Source organism: Schistocerca cancellata, chromosome 1, assembly GCF_023864275.1.
Source record: "Schistocerca cancellata isolate TAMUIC-IGC-003103 chromosome 1, iqSchCanc2.1, whole genome shotgun sequence".
NCBI classification, from domain to species: domain Eukaryota; kingdom Metazoa; phylum Arthropoda; class Insecta; order Orthoptera; family Acrididae; genus Schistocerca; species Schistocerca cancellata.
The window spans coordinates 78,464,027-78,476,909 of record NC_064626.1 but is presented as its reverse complement, the minus strand read 5'-3'; the positions used below and the strand labels follow the sequence as shown (position 1 = coordinate 78,476,909).

The 12,883-nt window shown below is 36.5% G+C and overlaps 1 protein-coding gene across 1 annotated transcript in view; it reads right to left on the bottom strand.

Moving 5' to 3' along the window:
* The window catches only part of LOC126165450 (28S ribosomal protein S28, mitochondrial), a 43,794-nt gene extending 39,051 nt beyond the window's left edge, over window positions 1–4,743 (bottom strand). Inside the window, exons 1-2 of the mRNA XM_049920318.1 lie at window positions 4,371–4,743; window positions 4,175–4,296 (exon numbers count right to left, since the gene is read on the bottom strand). Coding sequence (XP_049776275.1) covers window positions 4,175–4,296; window positions 4,371–4,634 — 386 coding nt within the window. The 5' untranslated portion in view covers window positions 4,635–4,743. The remainder of the gene's footprint in view (window positions 1–4,174; window positions 4,297–4,370) is intronic.
* Between the last annotated feature and the right edge of the window lie 8,140 nt (window positions 4,744–12,883).

Genomic DNA, 12,883 nt, shown 5'->3' with positions numbered 1-12,883 from the left:
GTGGTTGATTTATGTATCTAAGAGGAAGTACAGGATTTCAATTTTTTTGGTCTCGTCAGTTGTATTTGGGCTGTATAGGTCAAGGGAAGTGTCTGATTCTGTGTCATCATAGCTATGTGTGTTTTGGTACCATGAGCTGCTGTTAACCTATATAGGTCAAGAAGTGTCCGATTCCAATTTTTGTTGTTTTAGGTGTTGGTTTTGTGGTAACGATAGTTGCGGTGTGATTATAATTTTTGTAGTAGTTGGTTTTTAATTTGTGGTATCGACAATTGCAGTTGAGCTTTGTAGGTGAAGGGAAGTGACCAATTGTAAGCGTAGCGGAATTTGGAAATTTTGTGGCGTTTTTATGCCGTCGTCGTATGTGGCTTGGGATCGTGGGGTGTGTCTGTATGTGTTTATATTTAGTTTGTGCCCACCCAAAAACCCCCAATTTCCCGCACTGGTCCCACTAGTTTGATTATATTTTTGGAGAGAGATGTGTTTGTTGGTTTTATATGTATTTTCGTGTTTGTTGTCATGTTTATGTGATGAAATCATAGGCGCCATATTGGAGACATTGAGAATGGTTGTTTCCGCCATATTGGTGATGTCATGGGTCAAAGCAGACGGGTGGAATCTGACACTTCTGTAATACACAAAAATACATTGAAAAACCAACACACACACATTCCACAAAAAACCTAATGAAACTAACGGGACAAGTGTGGGAATTGGGGGTTTTTGCGTGGGGACAAAGTAAATATAAACAAATTCAGACACACACCACCATACCAAACCACATAAAATTATGAAAAAAACCAACAACACAAAACTCCCAAAATTCCACTAAACACAATATCCTCTTAAATCGGACACTTCCATTGACCTATATAGCTCAACAGCAGTTCCCGGACCTACAAATTGGAACTGAACACTTTCCTTGACCTATATAGCTCAACAGCAGCTCCCGATCCCACAAATTGGAATCTAACACTTCCCTAGACGTATATAGCTCAACAGCAACTCCCGATACCGGAACACTCACAGCCACACATTGGAATCGAACACTTCCCTTGACCCCCATATGTGTAAGTCGTGTCGCAAGGGTGATGAAACTGCATCAAGCCTAATCTTCCAATGCAAAGTGTTGGATATCAGAAGACATACAATATTTTAGTCATCGAGTCCTGAGGAAATTGTGTATAATAAAGAATTAGTAATAGGCCTCCTACTACTCTAAGCGTACAGGTTAGCTTTACTAGAACCACAGGGAATGAAACTGCACAAGAAACTGTTTAGGTGCAGTTAATAGTGGAGCAGAACTACAGTTTTTATCTCCTGTTCAAATCATATATAGACCCCACATACAGTGACAGAAAAAATGGTAAACAATGTTCTTAAAAGGGTCAGTGAATGGTTTTCTACAAACAGTCTCACTCACAGTTTTGAAAATACATGTTCAGTTCTGCAGTCTAGAAGTACTACACCAATGGCGAGGAAATAATAAACAGGATGGGAACTTCAAAAATTCTAGGTGTCTATGTTCTTGATAATTTAAACAGGAAAAAAGGCATTTTATGAAAAGAATGGTTGCTACTCACCATACAGCAGAGATGCTGAGTCGCAGATAGGCACAACAAAAAGACTGTCACACAACAAGCTTTCAGCTAACAAGGCCTTTGTAAAAAATAGACGAAAACACACACACACACACACACACACACACACACACACACACACACACACAAGCAATGGGTCAACAGAATGGTCCTATTTCACGTTGTATTTGATCAAGCCCTCTGGGAGAGCTGAATTTAACATGTGGTATTGTATTCAATCGAGTTTTGGTTGTCATTGTGTTAACGTGGTCTTTAGTTTAGGTAGTTGGAGCAGTAATGCGAGTTGTGGAAGTGTTTTCAGTGATTTATTAAGTTGTTTTGGTTATATGTTTGGCATTAGATGTGCAGAAAGAAGTATATTTTTTTAAATTGCTTTTTGGTTAGGTATGGATATGATAGTGAAGTTCATGAGTGTATCATTATGTTCTGAGGTGGGTGATGATATGATGTCTGGTATACAGTTTCTGCAGGTGTCCAGTTTATTGCTTAATACATTTGGTATCACGTTTAGGGTAATAACATGAGACTGACGAGTATGTGGTGCACAACCTATGTGGTATTGCTGGAGCCTTTTGTTGGTGGTTTTTTGGCATCGATAGCTGCGGTTGAGTTATATAGGTAAAAGGAAATGCCCGATTCCACTTTTCGGGGTTAGATGCTGGTTTTTTGGTATCGATAGTTGCGAATGAGCTATATAGTTCAATGGAAATGTCTGATTCCTGTAGTTTTGTTGGTGTAGTGGAATGTTGTAATTGAAATCTTTTTTTTATATTATGGGATGGTGCGGTGTTTTTTTTCTTGTTGTATATTGTGCTTGTAGTCACCCTTAACCCCCTATTTTCCACAGTTGTCCTGTTGGTTTCATTTAATTTTTGAGTGAAATGTTGTCATTTTCACTTTTCTTGGCATGTGTATGTAGTGATGTCATTGTCATTTTGTACATGCTGGAAGTAGCCGTTTATGCCATACTGATATCGTCATGGGTCAAAGCAGACGGGTGGAATATGTCATTTCTGTAATGCCAAAGCAACTCAACACACACATAATTAGTCTCTGGCAGCTTCACTAGCTTCAGCTGCCACTGACTGTGGCCATGTGCGTGTGAGTTGCATTTGCGTGTGAGTGAGAGTAGTGTATTTTTGACGAAGGCCTTGTTGGACAAAAGTTTATTGTGTGACAATCTTTTTGTTGTGCCTATCTGCGACTCAGCATCTCCATTATATGGCAATTATCCTCTACATAATATTGTTACATTTCATCCTGGATTTTCAATTTTTTGAGCAAGTATATTTGGAACTCCTTGTCCTTACCACAAAAAGGGATGCACAATGCTGCGACCAAATGTCTGACAAACAGCAAAGTAAAATTTGAAAACAAACTGAAAAAGTTTCTTCTTGACAACTCTTGTTATCTAACAGAACTTATATTATATTACGACGACTGAAAGGTAATGAGTATGAATTACTTATGCTTGTAATTTTTCAAGCATAAATGTTCAGAACATAGCCACATTTACAAATTAATGTGTGATGTGAATGTAAAGCTTGTTCCACAACATACTTTATCATGCAAATAATCAATGGAAGATGAAACTAAATAACTGATGAGTTTTAATGTCAGAATCTCTCTTTTCAACATACACTTACTCAAATAAAAATGTTCTCCATTACAGGCTGTACTACAGTTACTAAATATGAAAGTTGTCTGTCCACAATGGGCAATGTTTTCATTTGCAAAATATTTAGACACCCACATGCAAAAACAAAATTATCAATATACTTTGGTGGTGAGTGAAATATTCAGTCCAGTGATTCTTTGTTCCATTTCCATAGTGAAAGTGTGTCCCAAAGCTAGTCAAACTGAATGTGTACACTTCAAATCATTTAGACAATTTATCATACGATGATTAACAAGTCATTTTATATTCAAATCACAAACTATTTTGTACAAAGGCCTACATGCCAACCATTTACAAGTTTTTTTAATTAAAAAAAGACACACAGATGTGATTTAGTAATTCCTACACACCACCTTTTACACGTTACAATAATACAAATTATTATATGGGACAGGACTAGTCAAAGAGAAACGTTTTCATTTTATTTTCAGATTTTACTTTGCTGTTTGCCAGTCATTTTGTATCACTGGGTAAGTTATCAAAAAGTTTATTTGCAGCAATGTGCACCACTTTATGTGCTGAATACAACCTTAATATGGCATAATGAACGCTTTTTCTCTTCTGGTATGTACGTGTGGATATCATTGTTCCTTCTGAAATCCTTTTGAAATGGTGTGTGTGGAGACGCAGTGACAGAGAGGCGGAGGGAGATTTTCTTATACTAAATCTTCACTGACGTGTACCAGACAGTAAGTCTACATACATAATTCATTATAATTTGCCGTATTACTTCCATTGCACGAAATGATCCAACAAAAAGGAATTAGTGTTTAATTCCACAGTAATCATTACTTGAAACTTGGCACAATTTACAACACCTGTGTGCAATATCACAGGGTTAATTCAATACATACATGCTAGTAATAATCGGAGACCAAAGTAAAGATTCAAATACCTCCCATTCCTTGGTGGACGCTGGCATACGCAATGAAATTTCCAGCCGAAGTCTACGTATAAATCATCGTCAACAACGTGAAATATGGTACCTTCTACAACTTTGCCCACAGGATCGCCTAACTGTAAATGCAAACTAAATAAAAACACGAACACGAAAAAGTAATATGATCAAGATTTTAATATAAAAAACATACGTCAATAAACTTTGAATTTCTCAACAATGCAGGAAATGTAAGTTGTTCTTGAGCTGCAGGAGAATCTTCTGAAGTATACTTCGCGAATGCTTTTGCAAAACCACTTAATTTCACGTTCTTTTCCTCACGACTGTCTTCCTCCGTGCTTCCTGAACCAGCAGAAACTGAGTGCCGTCGAGATACAGTTTTTCGTCCACATACACCATGCGCAATGCTACAGTTATACGCGACATTGCACCATTGCCTACTCCTAAACACGCTCATTTTCTAGCGATCACCCAGGGGCCGGGATGTAAATGTAAACACGAACTGAATCATCTGAAAATATTTCATATCTCTGGAGCGAATATCAAAGATTGAGAAACACTACACACAGGACGCAAGACTCCAATGATCTCTACCGCCGCCTCTTTAAAGAACACCCCATCACTACCAAATTCACAGCCGTTACAATTCACAAATACCCTGTACACGGCCGTCTGTACTAATATCGGCGAGCGTACCTGTTGATTTATTTATATCACACTGCAGCTCTGTATTTAACGGTTATTTCAAATAGTTCTTACACAGAGGAATAGATTTTAGGTGGATCAAAAGACATTCCTGAATAATGAAAATGAACTTGGTTTGTCCTTAGATGATTTGCCGTGAAACTGAAAATTCTGTTAAATAAAGCTGTAATAGAGGTATAAGCCAGAGCAATCAACAAAATCCAAAATTGGAAGTGTCGTCTAAGAAGTTACAATATGATTCCTCATGAAAATATTGATTTTCTGTGCATTAATATGTTCCAGTTATAAATGATATCGGTAAATTAGTGCGAAGTGGACGCTGGCAGATTAACATACAAGGGTAACTGTGCTACATGAGATGAATGCACGTGATGGTGAATACGCGAAGTTCACTGATGAAGACCAGGGCTCAGAACATATTGGTGAGTCAACACAAATAAACAGGAAGATTAAGCTAATATTTTTGTAGAGAAAATTAAAGGCCAGTCCACACGCAATGATCTGTTTGTGCACATGACATCTATGTAGACAGATCGTTGCATATCAACGGGATATTTGCACATGTAAAATGCGCATAAATCTAGGACATAGAATTGAAGATTGGAGCGAGATTGATCAAATCTGGAGATTAATTCCACATCTGTGCAGGCAAGTTGGAGCGTGTGGACAGGAGATCGCCGCAAATCTGGCGCGCAAAACGTGTCTGAGTCAGCTGCTTGTTCAGACTAGTGTTTCCCGTCTTTCAGTGCACAGTTAATTTTAAAGTGACATATTCTAGACAGTTCGTTGCTGAATTTATCGCAATGTCTAGAAGTCATACATGTTTGTGGAATATAGCAATAAAGATAAAAAGGCAGTTGTTTACATTTGTGCAATAGGGATATTATGAGCATTGTATCCTAAAGCACGCAAGGAAACGGTAATAAAATAAACAAATTCGTTGCGGACTGTTTACCACAAACAGTAACTCAAAGTAATGAAATATATTCGATCTGGACCTGTGGAATTGCTAGCATCCTTTCACTCAATACTATCTTATATCAAACTTGAGGGACAGTCTAGTAAAAAAAAAGTAGGCTCTGTTTGTTCTAAAGAAGAGTACAATAATAATATTATGTTAAGTTGATAATGGAAGATCTGGAAACAGTGCTGGTAGGGACATAAAGTTTAGTACACTTGTTTTGCAGTGCTTCTTAATGTAATATATGGTTCATAAAAAGAATGATTTAGAGGCAAACTGTAGAATTCACTGCTACAATGATAGAAGTAAAACTTTCCAGACAGACTGTGAATCCCTGTCTAGAGTTCAAAATTGAGTTTTATATTCTAGTGCAGATTAAAAGCCCAAGTCAGAAACAAACTAAATTACAGCTCATTGGTCATGTATATGATTTCTGAGAATATAAGATGTCTAAAACTGTAAACATATTAACTGTAGCTTCTTAGAAATGAAGCACAGTACTCTACTGGCACTCCTAAATCATCCTTCAGGGCAGTGTAAATAGCTTTGTATGTGTTGGGTATGTTTCGAAATTACAGTAGAAAATTCTTCACCCTTGTTGCTCCTTCCTGTTGCCAGTGATCTGCCCATGTGGAGAAATTGCTTTCTTCATACAAGTATTTTTCCGTATCTTAGGAGGAGTTATGAGCAACAAAAGATAATTATATATTTCCAAATTCATCTGAAACTGCCTTTGCTTAAGCAGCCAGTGTGGATTACGTTTTTTGGCCTATTTGTCTATTGACTTTTTTTGCACTTTTTTTCAACACAAGTTGTGAACACAGGCCACAATAGAATTTCCTCCATTTCTGAATAAATTAAATATACTTTCAGGTTACAACAGCGTAGTCGCTTGCCACTGAAATTTCTTTTCTATGCCGACAGATGGCGGTCGATCAATAGACTGGAACTTGTACTGTATGAGCACAATGTATTAGCAGAAATCTACTGCATGCACAGACATTTGTGCTGATATCTGGACAGAAAAATCATTGCCTATCGATGGGCTTTAAGCTGATAACATTGTTGATCATGTAAACATAGCTCCTCAAAACAGAATTAGTGATGCAAAAATTTAAGATAATTTTTAAATCTGAGACATTACACAAATACACCGAAAATTTAAAAAAAATTGTTCTATGAAATTTTAATGTTTCACTCTATAACGAAGTTTGGACCTCTGTGTATTTGCTTGTCGATTTACTTTTAGAAGAAATGTGCAATTAACAGTTAAATTGTTATATATGGGTATCAGACTTCCAACCACTGCAGCAAAGAAATGAAGGAAAGGGACAACTCTTGGATAACTCTTTAATGCGCTATAATACTGAAACTGCATATTTGCACAAAAGCACATCGCACAGCACAATATCGATTTCACAGTTTCCGAAGGTATCGTTCTGTACTTCGTGAATTTCGTATTTGTATTTGCTTACTGCACAAATATGCAGTTTCAAGGCTATAATACATTAAAGATATATCGAAGACACACACTTTTCTTCTCCATTTGTCATGCTACAGTGCCAGGAAGTCCGACACAGGAATATAAAAATTCTACCCAGTTAACAGTCTGCTATATTTCCACAACTTAAATATGAAGCTTTGTATAAATGTTCCACCTAATTATAAAAAAGCGAGATCAGAAGAAGATGGAAATGAATTTCTGTGATCTATCTGTGAGAACATTAACCGCATCGGTGGTAAAAGGTGAAGTTCCAGTTTGAAAGCAGAACCAACCTGTAGTGGTGATTATGTAGAAGTAGATTCACAAAACCGAAAGTGTCTTATAAATGTCTATGTAATTTAAATAAACATTGTTGTAAGCCTGCAGATATTTTTGTTTCTAAAGGATTATCATATTCTGGCATACTTTTAGGTAGCCTAGCAGATGAGACTGAGCAAGAAAGTGATGGAGTATATCCTCTGATTGGACCAGGAGTTTCGACGACTGATGCACAAAAAGCAAATCTTATCTTTGATCTGTTGAAAGTTGGATCCTGCAACTGTGTTTCAAAAGCTGTGTTTCTTGAAGTAAGAATAAAACACTAAACATATGTTGCTAGCAAATTGAGGTTCCTTAATGGGGTAGGACGTTAAAAATTTAAAAAATTCAATTTTTCAAAAATATGCCTAGTTTGTAGCGTACATCTTCCTGAATAGTTTGATGTGCTAAAGTTATATATTTGAGAGATTATAAGGCACGTTATTTGGTCTTAAGTGTACCAAGATGCAGCACCACACTCCTTTGCACAGCATTATTCTGTCATACGTAAGTGTATTTCGATCTGTAGAATTCGAATGTTTATGTTTGTAACAAAGATTGTCTTATGTGAAACAAAGGACTATTGATTTCGATACTTTCTCTGCTGCTATCGACGTGCATTATTGATCGCTGATTTTGTTTGTTCTCTGTTGTGAATTTCGAAGCGATTTTCATTTGGCTGTGTTGTTTTGTGGCATATTATCGCACAAGATACCTAAAATTCGTTGCTTCAGCCGTAAACAAAGTCACCAGGGTAACTGATACACAGTAACTGGTACAACAAGTGTTACGCCAATGGCTCAAGACTGCAACCTCTCAGAGCCGGTAAACAAACCACCGCCGGGTGATTCAAGACGAAAACTAGTTTTTGGTGCTAATGAAAATGGAGAATGTGAATCTAAAGGTTCGTGTAATGTTATTGTTGATGTTAACATACTGTCACAGATAATATTGGACAATGTTATGTGCAAGTATTGCTTTCGTGTGGAGTGTGTTTCTGTGGCGGAAGATGAGTGTTCCAGGAAAGGTGATATGCAGCAAGTGCAATGTTGGTGCGTCTTGCATGACATCTAAAACCGTAAACAAAGGTTACGACATGAATTTGAGGGTAGCGTATGACATGCACTGTATTGATAGAGGACAGACGGCAGAAAGAAGACTTTGTACAGTGATGAATCTTCCACTTCCTCGAAAAAAATTTGAGAGATATTATGCCTTACTGCACGGGGCTGTAAAAGAAGTTGCAGAATCATCAATGAAAAGTGCTGCAGAAGAATCTGTTATCAAATATGATGGTAACAGGGACATAGTGGCTGCTTTTGATGGTACCTGGCAAAAAATAGGGCACACTTCATTGAATGGTGTTGTCACATTAATATCTGTTGACACTGGCAAAGTACTAGTTGTTGAAGTGATGAGCATAATCGTGTGAAATGGATTCCAGATCAGGAATGTACTATGAACTATAAAGGCTCAAGTAGAGGTATAGAAGTGCAGGGGTTGTTAGCTTCTTTACTAGATCTGTTGCCTCCCATAGCCTGCGGTATGTGGGGTACCTTGGTGATGGTGATAGTAAAGCTTTCCTTGAAGCTCAAAAATGTGCTCCATGTGGAGCTGAGACTATTATACAGAAGTTGGGTCTAGTGCAGCAGGGGATACAACCCGTCGGCTTTGAACAATGACGTCATTCCTTAGTCATAGATCGTAATGTCTTCACTTCGAGGCATAGATAATAAAGCAGTTCTGTGTTCTAATAAGCACTATCATTAAAATAATTGAATGTAAATCTAAAAGCGATCGCTTGATATTGGGTGCATCATTTTACTGATTGCTTAATGAAGTAGGATCAGTTTATTCTATCTCGTGAGATTTTTTTTTTTTTAAAGCCAAAAAACTCTTATTACGTACTGAAGGGAGCTAGAACACTAAGAAGAATCGCTTCTCGGCTTTTGACAAGATATTGCTTAATAAAGTAGGATCAGTTTATTCTATCTCGTGAGATTTTTTTTTAAAGCCAAAAAACACTTATTACGTACTGAAGGGAGCTGCTTAATAAAGTAGGATCAGTTTATTCTATCTCGTGAGATTTTTTTTTAAAAAAGTCAAAAAATCGTTTCTTTACTGATTGCTTAATGAAGTAGGATCAGTTTATTCTATCTCGTGAGATTTTTTTTTTTAAAGCCAAAAAACTCTTATTACGTACTGAAGGGAGCTAGAACGCTAAGAAGAATCGCTTCTCGGCTTTTGACAAGATATTGCTTAATAAAGTAGGATCAGTTTATTCTATCTCGTGAGATTTTTTTTAAAAAAAAGCCAAAAAACACTTATTAGGTACTGAAGGGAGCTGCTTAATAAAGTAGGATCAGTTTATTCTATCTCGTGAGATTTTTTTTTAAGTCAAAAAACACTTATTATGTACTGAAGGGAGCTAGAACATTAAGAACAATCGCTTCTCGGCTTTTGACAAGATATTGCTTAATAAAGTAGGATCAGTTTATTCTATCTCGTGAGATTTTTTTTAAAAAGTCAAAAAACACTTATGCTTTTGACAAGATCAATGTTTATCTCCCTTGCATTCCTTTGTTTCTCAACATTCTCCTCAGCTCTTTCATCTCTGTAATACATGCTCTCTGGCGACTTGTGACGTCATTGTTCAAAGCCGACGGGTTGTATCCCCTGCTGCACTAGACCCCAGAAGTTAGAAGGTGTGGGACACGTACGTAAATGACTTTGCACTGGACTTAGAAAACTGAGACAAGATTCGTCAGGAAAAAAATTATCTGGTGTGAAGGGAATAAAAGAGAGAGGGTGAATGATGGATGCAGAAACTGACAAGCTGCAAATATATTATGGCATGGCAATAAGAAGGAACACTGGGGACTTGAAAAATATGAAGCAAGCAGACAATAAACAGACAATAAACCTATCTACAACTTGTGCCCAAAAGGAACTGAATCATGGTGTGGGTACCAAACGTCAATTGCTGGTGGTGAAGAATATCATCACAGGAATTCTCTACCAACTGCTGTAATGGAAGCCGTCAAACCTATGTTCAGGGACAATTTGTATGGAAAAGATCGCCAAAACCCATTTCATTGGGAAGAAATTGGTCCTTATGATGCAGTTTAATGTTTTAATGATGATGTGCAACGCAGGAAATATGTTTTAGAGAAAATAGGAACTAAGTCTGGAGTGAACTGCATCAAAGCTTTGTATGCGATAGACAGAGAGCTTGTAGTGAAAGCAGATAAATCATTTTTGGAGGTGATAAAATCAAGAAGAGCGCGTCATAGGAATGTGGAAAAGAAGAAAATTGCTTTAGAAAATGAAAAAGAACCTACTTATGAAGCTGGACAGTTCTAAAAGAATGCCAAACACAGGCAGAAACTTTAACGACCATTTTCTGCAAAACAAGAAATTCTGTACTTGGGTACATTTAACAACCAAAATTAATGTCCTATTACTTTCAAGCTTGGTATGCTTATTAAACGCAAACTCCTTAATGCAAAACTATAGAATTTTCCAAACCTATTAAAAACTGTGGTAAAAATTGAGATAATTAGCTATAAAATTTGGGTTTGTTCTAAACATGGAGTTTAAAATGTAATAGCTCATACTTCTTTATTTCTTCGTTTGGGTCATCTGAGGACTATGCACCAATTTCAATACCTCCTTCTTTGTTGTTCTTCCTTTTTCCTCCAGTATTCTTTCATCTTTTCACTATGTACTCTTCTTCTCTCCTGAGATCATTTTGACCCTATCTTCTTCTCCCTCCTGCCTTGGAATCCTTTCATTTTTAACACCTTCCGCTTGCAAATCTCCCTTTCTGTTGCATCTTGGTCACATATGTTGTTTCTTTCCAAATCTTTCCTAGCTTCTTGAATCCGGGCTATTTTTGACTTCTTGTCCCAAAGATATTTAAAAATATGTTTGGTTAACCTGTTGCTGTTCCTTCTGTATAAGTGTCCAAAAAAAAAAAAACTAGCAGTCATCTCTTTTGTAGTGTTTCATTTATGTATTCTATGTTGTGATACATTTCTTTATGGCATCTTAATTTCCATACCTCTGCATTTTTTGATGGAACAAGTATTTTTCGAATGATTTTTCTTTCTAGGCCTTCAAGTTTGTGTAATATGTAGTTCAATACTAAACATTCACTTGCATAAAGAAATTCTGGTTGTACTACTGTGTTGTAGGCTGTATCTTCAAATTTTTAGACAGACACCTTTTATTGTAGACATTCCTAGCTGTTCCAAAGCTCTCAACATTTTATGTAATCTTTCTTCTACAGGATAATTTCCCCCAAATATTTAAATTTATTTACCCTCTTTATCTGGCCAATATCTGTTGCTAGGCATTCTGGAGCACTTTTTATATTTGTCATAAATTTGTTTTTCTACAGATATTCTTAAACCTGTTTTGTTGGCTATTTCTTCTAAGACACTGATTTGTATTCCAGCTATTGTTAGATTTTCAAAAAGGATGGAAAATTCATCCACAAATGCTAAACAGTGAATTTCAATACCTTTGTTTTTAGTTCCCAGTCTGATTGGTGATAGCTTGTGTACTTTTAGTTTTTGTTTCTATTCTCTTACTATTTTCTCTAGTATGCAGTTAAAGAGGAATGGAGACAGGCCATCACTTTGCCTTACACTTGCTTTTATCTTGAATGCCTTCATATTTCACCCCAAAACTTTACTTTTGATAACATGTCTGTTAGTGTTGTACTAATATGGTTTGATAATTTAGATTTGATACCAAATTCTCTGATCACTTTATCTAGTGTTTCCCTATCAACCGAGTCAAATGCCTTTTTAAAAACTATAATCGTTACTACTATATCTTTGAAGTTTGAAAGTCTGTGACGAATTATGGAGTTAAGGTTGAAAATCGGTTCTGAACAAGATATGCCCTTTCTAAATCCACTCTGATATTCATTTTTTCATAAATTAAATAAATTCTAGAGTTTCATACACCTGTATGATATGTATGCTGTGCAAAATTGATCGAACAACCTCTTATGTATGAAGGAAAGTGTACCTATAGCAATAAATGCAGCCAATAGAAGGTGAAAAAATGATGAAATTTCACATGGAAGAAAAATTATTTTGTATGTTTTTGAACTTCCACTGCTATGAGTGCGAATCCTGAATCCTTCCTGGTCATGCTGACAAAGTTTTATGATTTTATTTGCAAAAGTATAGACAGTGGAAATTAAAATGTCCTCTGGTGCCTCTCC